We start from the raw sequence: 19,681 nt of genomic DNA on the forward strand, positions 1-19,681 counted from the left end.
ACTCCAACTCCTAAATGTGCTGTCTAATGTTTTATAACTGTATTCTTAAAGACCTCTTGCTTTTGTGTAAAACAATTGTCAGACACCACTAATCGTCTAAATCAGCTGTTTGATTTGTAGGTTACAGAATTAGCTTTTCTGTTTCTCTAGGGAGCGTGGCACAAAGCACAAATTTTTACACGAAAACAAGAAGTGTTTACTGTCCCTTCAGCATTTAAATATGTTATATTGTTTGTCTTAAACATATATTGTAAATGCTGTTATCCAGAGCTTTAAGTCTTGTATTTCCTATTAATTCACATTGGCTAATAGTTACTTCTTGTTAATGCACATTGGCTGATCGCCTGTCAGCAGTGTCTAATCAGTCGCCCACCAGCAGTGTCTAATCAGTCGCCCGCCAGTAGTGTCTAATCAGTCGCCCACCAGCAATCAGTAGCCCACCAGCAGTGTCTAATCAGTCGCCCATCAGCAATGTCTAATAACCCACCCGTCAGCAGTGTCTAATCAGTCGCCCACAAGCAGTGTCTAACCAGTCGCTCGCCAGCGGTGTCTTCTCAGTCGCTTGCCAGCAATCAGTAGCCCGCCAGCAGTGTCTAATCAGTCGCCTGCCAGCAGTGTCTAATCAGTCGCCAGCCAGCAGTGTCTAATCAGTCGCTCGCCAGCGGTGTCTACTCAGTCGCCCACCAGCAGTGTCTAATCAGTCGCCCTTCAGCAGTGTCTAATCAGTCGCCCACCAGCAATGTCTAATTAGTTGCTGTGACGAAACCAATCTCGCCACTGTACATTGGAGGGCCTGTTATGGAACATTCTTTGGGCTGGAGGTACATGGGCTTAAGGATACCCAGAGACTGCATGGAAATATGGAATTTTATATGCTGGACACCCCATGTACTTTCATAACTCTGTCTTATGTCTATGTCACCCTGTATCCATAAATACAGGATGGGTACAGGGTGTGAGTACACCTTTTGGGAGCAATTGTGACTCTATAAGCCAAGTGGGCATAAAAGACTTTATAGCTAATAAGAACTGTTCCTATATTCTCTAATAAGATGTATTCTATGTATGTTTCAGATCTGATTGTGTCTCAGGAGTCTGTCTGGGTAAACTGATTGTGTCCTTGTGTGATTATGTTAACTAGACTGGCCAATATCAGATTGTCTGAGTACTTAATATGTTAATCTGTTTTACCTGTGAATAGACAATTGTTAGAGGTTTGATGCATTGTTCATATGTTTGCTTTACTGTTAAACCAATGCCCTCTGTAACCTGAAGCCAGGGTGTATAAATCTGTGTGCTGCCTTCAAATAAAGTAGTTATTCTGTTTTAAACCTGAAATGTGGAGCTTGGTCTCATGTTTGCAGGGAAACTGATCGAGGTTGTGAAGTGCTGATTCTGTATGCAGGACATTGTTCCCTGGTACTAACCCTTGGTACACTGTTGGTACCGTAACAGTTGCCCGTCAGCAGTGTCCAGTCAGATTGTTACTTCCCAGCTATACATCCCTCTACCTCCCCTTCCCTCTGACCGCTTTCCGCAAGCCTCCAGTAACTCTTACTGCAGCCTTTTTCATCAGAGCCATCTGCACAGTCATCTATGGAGTCACATTCAGGGTTGGGCTTCTTCACACAGTTCCCATCTTCACATTTATAAGTGAATGGACCACAGGTAATGGCTGTTCAAATTGGACAAAAATAAAAGTGACAAGACTTAGAGCAAGTGAAAGAGGGACATTTTTGTAGTAAGTGCAGAAGAGATGAAATAAGATAAACAGAGATTTAAAGAAACTATAAATTTGGAAACGTAAAAAACCTGAAATATTATTGAAAATCAAAGCGTGAAGAAAACAAACAAAAGAAGCAGATAGAAAAGACCTGTTATTCCCGAGGACCACATCACAAAGAAAGAGTAGAGTACAAGGTGAATGTATTAAAGGCAGAATGTAAAGAAAAGATTGGTATAAGAACAAAAGCAAAGAGGAAAGTGGCAGAAGATTTAACTAATGATTAGTTATTCACAGATACTGGAGAACAGAGATATCTGAAGAAGAAGTTATTGGAAGAGGAGTAAATCCTTGGTTAGAAGATGATGATCGTTGATGATTGAGAAGGAACAAAGGACACATTAAGATAAACTAAATAAAGGTAGAAATATCGAATAGGATGAGAAATGAAAGGTATCAAAATACCAAGTAGAAGAATAGGATACAATTAACGGAGATAAAAAACGATGGATGAGTAACGAGAGATGCAGAAGAGATTGAAGAGCACTATGCTGTAAACTATACAAAATAAAGATGGAACTGAAGAGATGAAAGTCACAAAGCACAATGGTGGTGGTACAAGAGGCATAAAGAAAACAAAGATGGGAAAAGGATAAAGAAGTAGAGGGAGTACCTTGCTGACATTTCTCCTCATCTGTTCCATTAATACAATCCTCCTTGCCATTACAGACTTGCTTGATGTCCACACACGAGCCAACCTCAGAGCACTGATACTGGGCTGGGCACACTAAACACCATTATAGCATGAATAAAGAATGAATACTAAGGTAGGAAATGACAGCACTTCACTCAGTAATGGGGCAGTTCTAGTGAGAGACAGATGGACAAGCACTGATACATAAGCTTATTCCTTGGTAGTGAGAGGGCTTTTTATCGCATGTTGTGACCAGAACATTTATTGTGAGGGAACTGGTAGTTCTCACACTTACCACAGTTCCTTTCATCTAATTCGTTGGAGCAATCCTTCACACCATCACAAATAGGGACACATAGACCATTCAGTGCACACAGGAACTGCCCTGGACAAGCTGTAGAAAGAGTTATAGGTAGATGGACAAAAACAGATATTATTAATCATGGGCAATACAGTGGATACAGCTGGAGTACTCTGGGATTTACTACTGATGTAATATATATAATATACGTATTCTTAGCTAACTAGTAATTGAAATTGAATTATCATTGTGCCACTTAGTTTTTTTGTCAATGTAATTTGCAGATCTATATTAGGGTTGAGACCTTGACTGGATAGCAAGTATCCCACCCTTTTGGTAACTCACGATCTGATATGTTGAAGAGGCTGTACGAGGCCTGCACCCCTGGTCCAGTGAGGGTACTGGGGCAGGTGAATGATATGGTGACATTGCCCGCGGAGGGAGTTACTCTCTCAGCGTAGGACTGGAGAACTCTCAGACCACACATCCTGGGAACAACAAAGTTAACATATATAGCATATTTCCCTTTATAGATTCAGTATTATTCTATTGAAATGTACAGTTCTTAGAATTGTACATATCTTATCAGATACAAAAGCTACAGATATTTGTTACCTTCTGTTCTGGATGTGCCATTCTCCCTGTGTGCACGGTGCATACGTGTAGCGCCTGGTCAGCATGTAGCCTTCAAACCGGAGAACCACCCCATACTCAAAGGAGGGAACCTGCCATCAGAGAATATCTCAACAGCTCCATATGGGAACTACAAGACAGATACCTAAAGGTGTCAAGTCCTCTCAGTGTAGCAATATTTCTATCATGTACCAGATACAGACCCCTGCACTAATATAATTATACTGCAGTCTTCCTCATACTTCTGCTGACTGCTTCAGCTCTTTCTACTGTTAAACCTTTGTCTAAACACTATAAATAGCTCTCATAGTGATATGCCAGCGCTACGGAATTTGGCGGCGCTATACAAATAAACGATAATAATAATAATAATAATAATAATATATCTTTATCCTGCAAAAAAAGGGATAAGGAATTTCTGATCTTGCTATACATCGATTCTGTCACTAGAGGGAGCACTTTAATGTGTAATTCAGTGTAATTCTTTTATATTGCCTGGAGGGAGCTTCTAAGAGTGATTCATCTGTAAAGTCACAAGCTGGAACTTAAAACAAATTTCCAATTGACTTCTATTGGCAAATTGCTTCATTAACTTGGTATCCTTTGTATAAAAAACTTCAATGCACTACCGGTACCTAGCTGAACACAGATAAACCACCAATAAGCAGCTAGCTCCAGCAGTGCATTGCTGCTCCCAAGGCTACCTTGGTATGCTTTTCAACACAATTCTAGTGAGAGAATGAAGCAAGTTAGATAATATAAGTAAACTGTAATGCCATTTAAAATAGTTTGCTCTATCTGAATCAAGAAAGAAAAGTTTTTGGGGTCTCATGTCCCTTTATGGATAATACTAATATATTCCACTAGAGGGAGCTTCTCAGTGTGATACATCTACTGCAGCTTTTCAATGCACTATTTCAATATTGCCACTAGAGGGAGCGTCTCAATGTACTACTTCAATATTGCCACAAGAGGGAGCTTGTCAGTATGCTACTTCTTTATTGGTACTAGAGGGAGTAAGTGATACTTCTGTATTGTCACAATAGCGAGTGTTTACGGCTGATGGTTCATATTTCTTTAGGTTGAGCTACTCACCCCTTGATGTCCCTGAGAAGCCACTTACTGTTATGTTCCAGGTGCAGTGAAGTTTGGGTGGGTAATAGCTGGGGTAATAGGGAGTTCTGATCTGCCCCTGGATTTGCAGTCCTGGCTTAAGAGATATCCCCTCTCTACAGTCTGTCACCAAAAAAAAGAGTATTAACACCTCTGTGTCCTGGGCATGTGCTTATTATATCTGCTGTCTCGTTCCTTAACCAAAATCAAACTATTTCATGCAGTACCCATCTATCATGCTTACTCTTCCTATCCTATAGCCCCCATTATCCCTTCCCTTTTGACTTTCTAAAATGCACTTAAATGTTACATTAAACCCCCAAAATGTGTATTGCTCTGCCTCAGGCACACTATATTGTGTGTATATAGTGTACAGGTGGCACTCGGTTTACAACGGTTCAATTTGCACCGTTTCAGAATAACAACCTTTTTTTTCAGTCATGTGACTGGTATTGAAAAACATTGAGAAGCAGTGCATTGATTAAAAAAGCCAGTAGGTGGAGCTGTCTGCTTGTGTTGCAGCAAAGATATGCAAGCCAATCAAACTGAAATTAATCAGTTTAACCAGACCAGAGCTATCGAGCAGATTTCAAAGGAACAAGATCTTCCTGTCTATAAATCAGTCCAGATTGGAATGCATAGAAAGAACTGTTTGCAGAAAACCTAACCCCGGCGTAAACTGAGGGCTACCTGTACTGTTTTATTACTGTTGTTTGTATGTACACGATTTCCATATCTATTTAGTTTCTTCACCCAAAAGGAAGTTAATAAAACAAATGTTTGTATCATTTCAGAGCATTCACATCATCTGTATTTCTGTGCTAGCATCTATTCACTAAACCCTCCCTTTCTCCATCTCACCTTGAATTGGTAGGGTCTGCGCTGTGAGTATGAACGGGTCATAGTAACTGTACAGTCCCTGCTTCCAGACAACCAGCATTGAACTGCCAGAGGAGAGGACCTCCGACACAGGTTCCTGGCGACTGCATCCGTAATGTCTGGGCAATGAGAGAAAACAAAATATGGCTGCAAAGAACTAAGGAAGACACAATGTTTGTGAAGAGTTATTTGTACTTGTTCCAGATACTCTAATCTCCAGCATAAAATTGCAAAACAAGTTCATATGCCATGGCCCATAATGCATAGTGTTAATGATGATATTAGCCAGTAGTTAGGGGTATCAGGCTATAAAAATACCATGCTATGGCCCAGATAACAAGTGAAGCGTTATTAATAGCGCAAGGTGCTCTATCAATATCAATTCACCTTGCTAAAATTAGCGCACAAATTGATATTACAAGTCCCTGGTAAAACTGAATTGCCATAGATGGTTTAGCGCGGCCGTCATGCCTTTAGCATACCCTATACTTTCAACGGATTTTGCGACCTTGCTAAATATCGGTCATATTACAAGTGGAAAGTTATGGCTTGTGCTGGAGCGCAACCAGAATAGCACTGGAAAATCTAGCACAACATGAGATCTAAAGTAAAGTGTTTGGGCTAGAATAAAAGTTTCAAAAAACACATGTAAACCATATTTAAAAAAATATTATACTTACATATAAACATATTTAGTATAAACTATTAGTTTATTATCGAAATAAATGTTTATAAAGGGTTTAAAAGAGATATGTCACAGTGTTTGACTCAAAAGTACATGTGTGTTTATATTTGAAAGTGTGAATGTATGCATGTGTATTTATATACAGTATCTCACAAAAGTGAGTACACCCCTCACATTTATGTAAATATTTTATTATATCTTTTCATGTGACAATACTGAAGAAATTACACTTTGCTACAATGTAAAGTAGTGAGTGTACAGCCTGTATAATGGTGTAAATTTGCTGTCCCCTCAAAATAACTCAACACACAGCCATTAATGTCTAAACCGTTGGCAACAAAAGTGAGTACACCCCTAAGTGGAAATGTCCAAATTGGGCCCAATTAGCCATTTCCCTCCCTGGTGTCATGTGACTTGTTAGTGTTACAAGGTCTCAGGTGTGAATAGGGAGCAGGTGTGTTCAATTTGGTGTTATCGCTCTCACACTCTCTCATACTGGTCACTGGAAGTTCAACATCGCACCTCATGGTAAAAAACTCCCTGAGGATCTGAAAAAAAGAATTGTTGCTCTACATGAAGATGGCCTAGGGCCTAGGCTATAAGAAGATTGCCAAGACCCTGAAACTGAGCTGCAGCATGGTGGGCAAGACCATACAGCGGTTTCACAGGACAGGTTCCACTCAGAACAGGCCTTGCCATGGTCAACCAAAGAAGTTAAGTGCACGTGCTCAGCGTCATATCCAGAGGTTGTCTTTGGGAAATAGACATATGAGTGCTGCCAGTATTGCTGCAGAGGATGGGTGGGGGTCAGCCTTTCAGTGCTCAGACCATACGCAGCACATTGCATCAAATTGGTCTACATGGCTGTTATCCCAGAAGGAAGCCTCTTCTAAAGATGATGCACAAGAAAGCCCGCAAACAGTTTGCCGAATACAAGCAGACTAAGGACATGGATTACTGGAACCATGTCCTGTGGTCCGATGAGACTAAGATAAACTTATTTGGTTCAGATGGTGTCAAGCGTGTGTGGCGGCAACCAGGTGAGGAGTACAAAGACAAGATTGTCTTGCCTACAGTCAAGCATGGTGGTGGTAGTGTCATGGTCTGGGCCTGCTGGCACTGGGGAGCTAAAGTTCATTGAGGGAACCATGGATGCCAATATATACTGTGACATACTGAAGCAGAGTATGATCACCTCCCTTTGGAAACTGGGCCGCAGGGCAGTATTCCAACATAACGACCCCAAACACACCTCCGAGACGACCACTGCCTTGCTAAAGAAGCTGAGGGTAAAGGTGATGGACTGGCCAAACATGTCTCCAGACATAAACTCTATTGAGCATCTGTGGGACATCCTCAAATGGAAGGTGGGGGAGCGCAAGGTCTCTAACATCCACCAGCTCCGTGATGTCATCATGGAGGAGTGGAAGAGGACTCCAGTGGCAACCTGTGAAGCTCTGGTGAACTCCATGCCCAAGAGGGTTAAGGCAATGCTGGAAAATAATAGTGGCCACACAAAATATTGACTCTTTGGGCCCAATTTGGACATTTCCACTTAGGGGTGTACTCACTTTTGTTGCCAACGGTTTAGACATTAATGGCTGTGTGTTGAGTTATTTTAAGGGGACAGAAAATTTACACTGTTATACAGGCTGTACACTCACTACTTTACATTGTAGCAAAGTGTCATTTCTTCAGTGTTGTCACATGAAAATATATAATAAAATATTTACAAAAATGTGAGGGGTGTACTCACCTTTGTGACATACTGTTTATATATATATATATATATATATATATATATATATATATATATATATATATATATATATATATATATATATATATATATATATATATATGTGTGTGTGTGTGTGTGTGTGTGTGTATGTGTATTTATGCGTTTATATGTGTAAATATGTATGTGCAAACATATATATATATATATATATATATATATATATACACACACACCAGTCTAACACCTTGACAGATCTTATATCAATTTTTAACAACTTGAATATGTTTTTTGTTAGAAATAGTTGAAATTTTTATATTCTTCACTTAAAAGAAAATGTTTTAAATATCTCTATCTATATCTATCTATCCATTCATTCATATAAATACATAGATATATATTACAAAATATACAGATGAATTTAGATGTATGTATTTAAAATAAAAATGTTTTTCTTGTAAGTGAAGAACATAAGTATTTGAAGTATTCCTGACGCACCTTTAGAGCCGTTATCCTAATGCACGTTCAGGTTAGTGCTCGAGTGAAAAACAGAAAAGGCTTTTGCAGAGTGTCCCATAGAAGTTTAAGGGAAAGGGAGTTAGCGTGGTCTATCCAGCCCCCAATTGTTAGCACACCTGAGCCTTTCTCTTGAGTGATAACTTTTTACTTTCAGCTTGTAATACCAGTGCAAACATATGAGCCCTTTTGATTTACCTTGAGTGCAGTTACCACTCAACAGCGCTAAAATTGTAGCTCTCCACTTGTAATCTTGCCTTATGTGTTAAAGCAAAGGTTTAGTCATTTGTTTTCAATGCCCTGGCTTCTACTGACCACTTTCCCACTTATATAAAGTAATATAGATGAAACACATTTATAGGTTCTAACAGACAGCGAGATAGATAGATAGACAGACAGACATCCAGGCAGGCAGATAGATAGCAAAATAGATTGATGATAGATAGACAGACAGATGGATAGGTAGACAGAAATATAGATAGACAGATAAAGATAGATAAATAGACAAATAGATGATAGATAACGACAGACAGATAAACAGACAGAAAGATAGACAAATAAACAGAAAGATAGATAGATGGATGATCTATATGATAGATAGATAGATGGACGATAGATAGAGACAGAAAGAAAGAAATAGATAGATAAACAAACAGACAGATGGAGACAGACATATAGATAGACAGATAAACAAATAGAAAGATAGATATAGGCTGATAGATAGACAGACAGACAGATATATATATAGATAGATAGATGATAGATATAGGCAAACAGATATAGATAGATACAGTAAACAGACAGATAGGGAGACAGGCATATAGATAAACAGACAGATTAACAACTAGATAGATAGATGCTAGTTTAGATAATCAGGTAGACTAACTGACTAATGCTTGGTAGATGATGACTTTTTGTGACTAGTTATACAACTTGAGAGACAGAGGATTGGGCTATTAGGATTCATGTCTATACCGTTTGTTATCATGATGAATAAAGACTGAAATCTAAATGTGCTGGTTGTGATTCCATAAAAGAATGAAGTCACAATATTAATGTAACAGTAAATAATAAAAAATGTCTATTACTCCTAGGAAATAGCACTGACAATTGGTAAAATAATGTTTGCATGAAGAAAGGTCAAGTAAAGTTTATTTTGATTTTGAAGCTAAACTAATGTTTGTGTACATACAACTGGAGTCTGGGGCTGATCAGAACCGGCTATGTAATGTTTCTGCACCAGGACAATAACGGAAGGGGGCGTATTGCGCAGCTTTACCCATCACAAGTAAACAGTAGCTTGCTACACGTTAGAGTCACGGTTTATATTGGTGTGACAGGTCAAGCTGCGCAATATGACATTGTGTCCTGTCTTCACGGTAACATCAGACTTGTTTCACAGATGCACATGAATTTTCTGTGGGACCAAGTTGCTAGGGGCTGATATTTAAAACCTCCCCGCTCACCTTGGGGACTTCCGGCTGGTAGGCGGGGCAGACAGGTAGCTGCAGGTAGCTTCCTGCTAAGACTCCGCAGCTCGAATGTGAGTTTGTACATCGGCCAGCCTATTGCAGCGCCCTTGGCCGTGGATGGTCTGGGTATTGGGAACAGTGTCCCGCAAAGAAGGTCTCTTACTATAGCCGAATGGTGCATATTGGCTAATGCACTGCAAATTACTAGAATTACCAGAGACTTTGGTTATTAACACACCTGAGCATATTAACTGATTTAACCGCATGTCTCTAGCGGCCCCGATGTATTGAGCCTGTCCTGCACGCTGCAGATGTGGTGGCTCGAAGCTGAAACGTAAAGTTGCCGGGCTTCAATACACGAATAAAGGCTGCCTGGAGGTAAAGACACGGCTTATCATTATTGCCTTGGATCGGTAGCATATCAACATCCTCTAAGCTACATTGTGTTGGAGCGGCATCTGCCATTCGGAGCCGGCTGGGCTGTGAGAGAGCACCTCCTACCCTTTATCTAACTTGCAAAAGACGCCAGGTGTCATTCCTGGCAGGCATTGTGGTCGCAGGTAGAGAGGCGTGCCACCGGTGAGTAGTCGCCAGACGAATTCACAGTAGTGGAGCCGAACACCTCCTACTAGCGGAGATCCGGTCATGATTCAAAGTGCCCTACGTGGAAGATACCTGGCACAGTTGGAAGCCTTGATGGGAAGCGGGTATACATAAGTCGGCACATCTGTGGATCCCCGTCTGAACGAGGAGGTAGTGTTGGAGGTACGAGGGCAGTCTACCGACTAAAAGTTTCTCGCCATCTAAGAGCCAGCCGCGCTATATATTTGCTGCCTTTTTCTAGTACGGGCTTGCATGTGTGAGCCATACAGTGGTTTAGGCTGGCTCGGGATATGAGGACCTGCTCAAGTGTTGTCAAGTTTCGTGTCGCTGAGATGGGCTCTGAGGTCTGCTAGATTTTCCTCTCCTGGAAGCAACATAAAGGTTTATTTGGCTCCACATTGCAGTTTTTTGGCCCAGAGCTAGTGGATAGCGAGTAAACACAGGATCCTCTATAATATCACCGGTCGGGTGATTACTGGTACTGTACTGTTTTGTTTCCTCTGCTTTTCTCCCCAATATAATTACGAATTGTCCTGGAACATTCTGGTTGGGAAGGCAGTGAACTTAACTATAACCATTACGATATAAGCTCTTTGGGGGAGAAAGATGCCCTTTATTGAATAAGCTGGATACGAATGATGAAGCCTATACAATATATGTAATTCTTCTGGCTTATCACCAGCTAACTTTAACATCACAGGACTTTGTTCTAGACCGTTTATAGCTACCTTTTTTTTTCTTTCTTTTTTCTCTCTCTCTTCTCTTCTTGTCTTTTTTTGCTTTTAAAGGTCTCTAAGGATTTATAAAGTTAGTCTTGTATCTGTTCTTTATTGTTTTTTCAATGCATAGCTTGTAACATATTTTCTAACATTGTTATTTCTTTTTACATTGTTTGAGGGCTGCAGGCTGTAACTGTGTTATAATAGACCCTTAAAGGGGCAGTCTACACCAGAATTTTTATTGTTTTAAAAGATAGATAATCCCTTTATTACCCATTTCCCAGTTTTGCATAACTAATACATTTATAATAATATACTTTTAACCTATGTGATTATCTTGTATCTAAGCCTCTGCAAACTGCCCCTTTTTTCAGTTCTTTTGACAGACTTGCAGTTTAGCCAATCAGCGCCTGCTCCCAGATAACTTCTCGTGCACGAGCACAGTGTTATCTATATGAAATACGTGAACTAACACCCTCTAGTGGTGAAAAACTGTTAAAATGCAATCTGAAAGAGGTGGGCTTCAAGGTCTAAGAAATTAGCATATGAACCTCCTAGGTTAAGCTTTCAACTAAGAATACCAAGAGAACAAAGCATAATTGGTGATAAAAGTAAATTGGAAAATTGTTTAAAATTACATGCTCTATCTGAATCATGAAAGTTTATTTTGGCCTAGACTGTCCCTTTAAGCTTTGATTACGACACTGGCTACTTTAGGAGCCACAACGAATGTGCGTACCTCTAAAAATTTATTTTATCTTTTGTGTTTTCTGCTCTCTTGAATCTATTTTTTTCAGATAAACTATCTTAGCGTATTTTATAAATTGGATCAGAGCTCCGGGTTGTAATATTTATAATTCAAACCACTTAGATTAGCACTTCTAATATATCTGAATAAGTGTATTTTTGAACTTTTGTCCTAATTTTTTAAATTTTTTTTTTTTTTAAACTATACCCACGTCCTATAATTGACTACTCCTTCTATATAACATATAATTCATAACTATTTGTGTAATATTTTTTTCACTATTTAGGGATGAGTATGTCTCTTCTCTCCTGGGTAATACTTGAATGTTCTCTCATGCAAACACATATGTTTATGCTTAATTAGGCCACTATTTACTCACATTAATACAATTCACATATTGTTGGGATATAATTTATTATATATAGTCACTTCACGCATAAAGTATTGCAAGACTGTCTCTTTCACTCTTTTGTATTAAAATAACTCACATATTGTTGATCTATATCTCAAAATAAATACACATCTTGCGCAAGAAATGTTGCGCAATTTAAGAATTTGAATTGGTTAGATTCACTAGGTTTAAGCGTATGTAACTTACACGTATAGTCTTTTTCACGACCCTTTTAAAGCACTTTAGTTTACACAAGAAAGTTAGAGGAATAGACAGAAGAGGAAGGGAGGAAGGAGATAGGAAGGGAGTATAATAGGAAAGATAAGCTATAACGAGAATTTACACAGACATACTTCAATAATTATAGACGTATGGATAAATTTGTACTTAACAAAAGTTCATCCCCAAAATTGTCACCGAAACAAAGGGAGAAAAAAGGGATTAATAGAAACCCTGATTCCAGCATAGAGGCCCCCCCTGATAAAGGGATAGTGAACTCCATGAATATCAATATGGCGGATTTTGCAGCTGAGGTTTCAAAGCTCTTAACTCCTCAATTAGAATCTATTAAATTAGAGATTCGACATGAAATAGGTAATTTAACAACGGAAGTCAGACAGTTTGCTACTAGGTTAGACGAGGCCGAGAATCGAATATCTGATCTAGAAGATCAACATAATAAATTTGAACATCACATAGTAAAACTATTACGATGTTGGAGGCGGGGCTTGGCCGCACTAGCTGATGGCCGCATTTTAAGTTAGCTCTGAAGCCTCAGTAATCTTATGAAAGGTAGAAAGTAACCCACAGCGTGTCAGAACTTTGGAAATTATAGCAACAGCTCCTGAGAACTGCGTGAACAAAAATACTAAACCTGTGACTTATCCGGGCAGTGTGAAACCCCTTACTAATAAGATGCGTGGTGAGGCCTAAAACAGAGCGGAACCAGCCGCCATTTCACAAGTGCTTAAACTGACTTTGGTGAACACACCGCACTAGAACGAGTGATCAACTGAATACACAGAGGCTCTTTTACCGGACCGGAGCCTCGTGACTGAGGAGTACAACAGCTCTGTGCCGTGGAAAATCCTGCCTCATCATACCGGGATCACGCCACCCGTGCAGACACTCATACCGCTAACATCCGACCGGCTGACCGCAATCAGGTAAAACATCCAGCTGATACTCACAGCTAGACCAGTCCACGGACAGCAGAGGCCACATACTAGATAGGAGGGAGTCTGAGCATAGGGTGAGCTTGAGAGCCAGTCAAGCGATACTAAAGTGAGCAATACAGATAGAACCTTTGGGCCTGGCCGGATGAGGGCCTCCTAGTTCATTTCTAGCCTGTTAGAAGTAATTACTAGAAGCACAGCAGCACTATACTCAACGCAGTACCCACTATATACAATTGCTATCGTGTTTCACTGAGAAGGGGGAGATAAACTCAATTAAACATACAGATACAGAAGGACCGGCAGAGATATAGAATAGCAGCTGAGCACACTACAGCAGCACCGGAGCCCCTCTTCCTGAGATCAGTGCAGGGTGCTTGTACAGTATTTATCCACTGACCTCAGAGTTGTTAACATGGCTAATAGACACATTACTAAACCCCTTAAAGGATCCCAATCCTCTAGCTTGGAAAGCTATCTCATCACAACAGACACCACTGCAAACGCCAACAGGGATAGTGTAGAACCCAGCAAGCAGAATACTGCAGTCCAGACATCCAACTCAGACCCACCACTATCTCATTATGTTACTAAAGAGGACATCAGACACCTCTCCTCTAAGAACGATATAAAAGAAGCAATGTTTGATGTAAAATTGCTATTTGGTGAGCTTAAAAAAGACATTGCTGCTGTAGACCATAGAGTCACTCAGATGGAGGAGGCACAAGAAACAATCCAATCTGACCTACAACAACAGGGCAGTAATATACAGTCACAGGAAGCTACAGTTCAAAACCTCACTGACAGGATTGAGGACCTAGAAAATAGGAGCTGGCGCAATAATTTGAGGCTCCGTGGGGTCCCTGAGACAGTGGCCCCCCCTGATATAGAAAGATATGTGCAGGCCCTGTTCAAGCACCTCAAGAACTCCCCAAACGCAACTGAAATCCCGGTTGAAAGAGCCCATCGGGCCCTTAGGCCTAAACCTCCAGCCAGGGCCCCGCCTAGGGACATTATTATCAAACTCTTGTCCTACCGGGACAAGGAAGAAATTCTACGGCACTCCAGAAATAAACACCCTCTAGTGTTTGAGGACACGGAAATTCAAATTTACACAGATTTGTGTCCAGCAACCCTCCAGAAGCGGAGGGACCTGCGCTATATTACCTCCACACTCAAGGACCATCAAATCCAATACAGATGGGGATTCCCCACCTGCATTATAGCAACAAAAGATGGCACCTCGGCAATCTATAGAACACCAGCTGATCTTCCCACTCTAAACCAGGCCTTTGGGCTGCAGGTAACCCCGCCGGGCAATATGGTGGCACCAGCACGGCCTGGACCTGAAAGAGCTCGAGATGAAAACGTCCACTGACTCTAGCTTGATAAGTCAACTCCCTAGACACAGATTCACGGACATGCTCTACCTGGCACGTTCCACCCTGGAGACTGGTGGCTCCTGGGGTGATATTCATCGACCCAACTGATCTTCCAGACAGATAAGTTACCATTAACTCAGATATGTTTTTCCCAAAACAGCTTACTCATACACAACTCCAGATGAACATTTTGGTTTGAGTTTTTACCACCCTACCGTGTAGAGGCATCAAAATTTGGACAAATTGACTCTGTGATAATCTAGATAATTAGCCCCTGGGCTAGATATGACCTCTACACTGTATTATGAGTATATAAGGTGTTTTATAATTGTTCTTTTTGGGTTTATACTGTATTGTCAGGCTATGTGAACACACCCTAACATAGGCTTACTTATGTAAACTCCCCCAGCTTATATTGATACAGCGCACAACACCTCCCCGCAGGAACATAACAAACAACACTGGGAGGGACTATGTGTTCAAAAATGTGTATTATGGTTGCTGTCTCCTGGGGATATGGGCAATGGGTCTTCACTGTTGTGGGGCATGTTATCTTGTGGTTCATATTTGTCTGTTCCTTCAATGTTATTCATTGCTAGTTCATACGAGAGTTCTGACACTGATTGTTTGATATTTCTATATTTGGGTTACTTTACCTACAAAGTTTAATGTTTGCATTATCATTCTACATAAGAGTACTGAGGTTACTACCTCCTGTATCATATTTCTATTTGTATTTACTGACTGTACCTCTACAGTCTACACTCTTTAACCTCTTCATCTACCCGAGCGGCAGGTGGGGCTCTTAACTCTGGTCCTACAGGCCATATCGGGCCTATCTGCTCCTTTCCCTACTCTCTCTCTTTACCCTCCACCCGAATTTTTGGAAGCTCTTTCTTATCTTACCTGCTCACACGTCCTCAAATCTTCTCCTGCTCCCCCCTTCATTTCCTCTCCTCCCTCCCCTCCCCCCCCCTTTTTTTTTTCTCTCCTTACTAACATGCATCCACGTCCCAAAGTACACTCCCTTGAACTTCTTACCATAAATGTTAAGGGATTTAATAGTCCCGAGAAACGCTCCATAATCACCCGAGATTTACACAGACTGAGAGGCGAGATTGTTTTCATCCAGGAAACACACTTCTCAAAACATAAAGAACCAAAATGGTTTAATAGGAACTACCCTGTAGCACAGTTTGCCTCTGGTCCTTCTAAAAAAAATGGGGTTGGGATACTATTTCACCATTCAGTCCCATTCCAAACAGAACAGATAATGAGAGACCCTAATGGCAGGTATCTAATTATTACAGGCACACTTTATGGGAGACCAATAACCTTGGCCAATCTCTATTTTCCACATAGAGCTCAAGATATATTTTTCAAAAATGTAGCACTTAAATTACTAGAATTACAAAAAGGAACACTATACATGGGGGGGGACTTTAATGTCTCCCTGAGTCCAGCTTTGGACACCTCTGATGGCCTCTCCAGTGCTCCTCACAAGGTACTCAAACACTTAACGCGATCCCTCAGGGATCTGGTCCTTGACGACATCTGGCGAACCTTGCATCCAACAGAAAAAAATTACACCTTCTACTCTCATCCTCACAAAAAATATGCGAGGATTGACTACCTCCTCACCGATTCTGCGGGCCTCGCGATAACAACTAGCTGCTCGATTGCTCCGATTACGTGGTCTGATCATGCCCCGGTTAGATGCACGATCAACTGGCCCAATACACCGATAACACCATTTGTTTGGCGGTTAGACGAATATCTACTTGATGATAAACATCTGGTACAAAAACTAAACGACAGCATTGAAGAATACTTTCGTCTAAACGCAGATGGAAACTTAGACAACGCAGTTGTATGGGAAGCTCATAAATGTGTTACTAGAGGCCTGCTTCTGAGACACAGCGCAGCTCTACGCAGGTCCAAAAGAGACACCTACAATGATCTGCTAGCAAAAGTGGCTCAAGCAGAACTAGCGCATAAAGAGCAACCTAATAGTGACGGAAAACAGGAGAGCCTGGCGGCTGCCAGATCAGCCCTGTTACGCCATCTGCGAGAAGAACAACACAAAAAAGCACTAATTCTTCGCCAACAATTCTTCGAGCATAGCGATAAGGCGGGTAAATTCCTGGCACGAGCCCTTGCCAGGAAGAGACTCCGCTCGTACGTCTACGAAATGGTTGATAGCCAAAACAGGGAGTGCAAAGATGGTCAATCAATTGCCAATGTCTTTGGAAATTTTTACGAATCCCTATATAATCTGCACACTACAGCACATGGACGGGAGGCCCCTGTGGATGGGCAGACCTCTGAGCAGAGGATACTGGATTACCTTGCAAAAACTGATTTACCAAGTCTGTCCGACGAAGAGGCAGAACAATTGGATGCCCCTCTCACTGCTGAGGAGATTCTAAAAGCTATTAAAAGCCTTCCAGTGGGCAAAAGCCCTGGTCCGGACGGATTTGGGACCCGCTATTATAAAAAATTTGCGGGACTTCTAGTCCCACACTTACTTCTACTGTTCAACAGGCTACCCGTAACACCTGAGCTACCACGCTCGATGCTGGAAGCATTCATTTCGGTCATCCCGAAGCCGGGTAAACCAGAAAACCTGCCTGCCAGTTACAGGCCCATCTCCTTGCTTAACTGCGATGTTAAGATCTTGGCCAAAGTGATCGCAAATCGCCTCAAAACTTTTCTCCCTAGGTTGGTCAGTACGGACCAAACAGGGTTCATCCCGGCCCGAGAAGCCCGGGACAACACCCTAAGGGTCATGCAACTGATCTCTTATGCACAGGCCAACTCCGCTCCGTTGGTACTTGTCTCAACGGATGCGGAGAAGGCCTTTGACCGGGTGAACTGGGCCTTTATGAGACATACATTAGGAAAAATGGGGTTCGGGGCACGCTTCACGAACCTCGTATTCTCCCTGTACTCAAACCCTAATGCTAGGATTCGTGTTAATGGCTTACTCTCAGATCCCTTCCCTATATCCAACGGTACAAGGCAGGGGTGCCCTTTGTCCCCCCTGCTATTTGCTCTGGTTATAGAAGTCCTGGCGTGCCGCATTTGAACCAACAGTGACATTGTTGGTGTTCGGACGGGAGGAACAGAACACAAGCTGGCAATTTATGCCGACGATGTCCTACTAACTCTTGCTGATAATGCACGTTCACTGCAGGTATCGCTGGAGGAAATTGAGGCGTTTGGCTGTGTGTCGGACTTTTCATTAAACCTCTCAAAATCTGAGATCCTAAATGTCTCCATCCCACCGGAGATATTTGTGGAGCAGGGGTACAGATGCCCTTTGAAAATAGTACCACAGCACCTGAAATACCTAGGAATCAATTTAGCCTCCACTGTCAAAGAAATGGTCAACGTAAACTATAAAAGTATTAGGGATGATATCCTACGGGACTTTGCGGCTTGGGGAAGTAAAACCATCTCCTGGATGGGCCGCATAAATGTTGTCAAAATGAATGTCTTGCCCAGGGTCCTATATATTATGCAGGTTATCCCTCTGGCATCAGCTGGCCACTTAATCCAACAGATTCAAGCGGCAATAGAGACATACATCTGGAAGGGATTGAAGCCCAGGATACAAAAACTAACCATGTATCTTCCTAGAAACAGAGGCGGGGCTGGCGTCCCACGCTTGCATACCTATTTTAGAGCAATCTTACTACAACGACTTGTAGAGTGGGGCCACTGCTCACAGAATAAAGCTTGGATAAACTTGGATAGAGAGATCCTCCAAAGGGGGAACGTTGGTTCACTCGCATGGATCAGCCCTAACCACCGCCCAAATTGGGCAGTACAGTACCCCCTGATCTGGGATGTGTTGCAGACCTGGGACAGATTACTTAGGAGCGGGGGATATATCTCTACGGCTATCTCACCAGTTATGCCGGTTTGAGAAAATCCAGATAATGGTATTGAGATCAAACCATTCTCTCATGACGATAACTACCCACTGTCGGAAGCTGCCATATCAAATGTGCTGACAGACGGTAAAATTAAAACACAGAAGGAGTTGGCGGACTGGGACGGCGAATTATTCTCCTCATGGTTTAGAGTGGCCCAATTGAGCCACTTTGTCAGCACTATCAGCGAGAAAGACTCCCTTAGTAGGCAGAAAACGCATTTTGAAGCGCTATGCACATCAGAGACCCCACCAAAACATTTGATCTCGATACTTTACAAGCTTTTGATGGAAGGAGGTGGGGAGGTGGTCCCCTCGTATGTAGCTGCCTGGAAGAGAGATCTAGAGCTCGAGATAGACACTAAAACCTGGCAAGTAATTTTTTATAGAGCTAGGCGTGCATCGGCATCTGCAAAATTACAAGAGATGCACTTCAAATTCCTGAGTAGGTGGTACCTCACCCCTCAGAGGCTGAAATTTTTTTACCCCAATGCCTGTGGGGAGTGCTGGAGGGGCTGCGGGGAGGACGGATCTATACTACACATTTGGTGGCACTGCCCACACATACAACCTTTTTGGGTGAGTGTATTTAGAGAAATTAGCAGATTGTTGCAGATCATTCTCCCACCGAACCCTAAATACCTGATTTATCATGAGTTCCCAAAGTTAGCTATGGAAGCCAAACGCCACTTGTTTCTTTTAATGCTAAATGGAGCTAAGGGACTTATACCAAGACACTGGAAATCTCTCCAAATTCCGAGTACAGAGGAATGGAAAGCAGAAGTCCGAAATTTACTAGACTTAGAGAGATACCATTACCTTAGGACAGGGAAGCTAGAAACTCACGAGTACATGTCATTAATCTGGGAAGGTAGGAGCCTACGATCTGCTCTGGTGTCTGTTAGAGTACAGGTGTCGATCCTATATTTGCCCCTGTAATTGGTCTGTGGAACATGATTCAGTCCCTTTCCA

At 41.7% G+C, this 19,681-nt stretch overlaps 2 protein-coding genes across 2 annotated transcripts in view; one reads left to right on the forward strand and one right to left on the reverse strand.

Moving 5' to 3' along the window:
* The window catches only part of KCTD17 (potassium channel tetramerization domain containing 17), a 36,310-nt gene extending 30,070 nt beyond the window's left edge, over nucleotides 1-6,240 (forward strand). The window contains exon 7 of the mRNA XM_053721220.1: nucleotides 5,339-6,240. The gene's annotated coding sequence lies outside the window, so the exon portion shown is untranslated. The remainder of the gene's footprint in view (nucleotides 1-5,338) is intronic.
* The window catches only part of TMPRSS6 (transmembrane serine protease 6), a 227,697-nt gene that overhangs the window by 7,654 nt on the left and 200,362 nt on the right, over nucleotides 1-19,681 (reverse strand). Inside the window, exons 8-14 of the mRNA XM_053721218.1 lie at nucleotides 5,326-5,462; nucleotides 4,475-4,587; nucleotides 3,334-3,443; nucleotides 3,064-3,206; nucleotides 2,713-2,811; nucleotides 2,397-2,510; nucleotides 1,559-1,675 (exon numbers count right to left, since the gene is read on the reverse strand). Of these exons, the coding sequence (XP_053577193.1) occupies nucleotides 1,559-1,675; nucleotides 2,397-2,510; nucleotides 2,713-2,811; nucleotides 3,064-3,206; nucleotides 3,334-3,443; nucleotides 4,475-4,587; nucleotides 5,326-5,462 (833 nt within the window). The remainder of the gene's footprint in view (nucleotides 1-1,558; nucleotides 1,676-2,396; nucleotides 2,511-2,712; nucleotides 2,812-3,063; nucleotides 3,207-3,333; nucleotides 3,444-4,474; nucleotides 4,588-5,325; nucleotides 5,463-19,681) is intronic.

Source organism: Bombina bombina, chromosome 7, assembly GCF_027579735.1.
Source record: "Bombina bombina isolate aBomBom1 chromosome 7, aBomBom1.pri, whole genome shotgun sequence".
Classification (NCBI taxonomy): domain Eukaryota; kingdom Metazoa; phylum Chordata; class Amphibia; order Anura; family Bombinatoridae; genus Bombina; species Bombina bombina.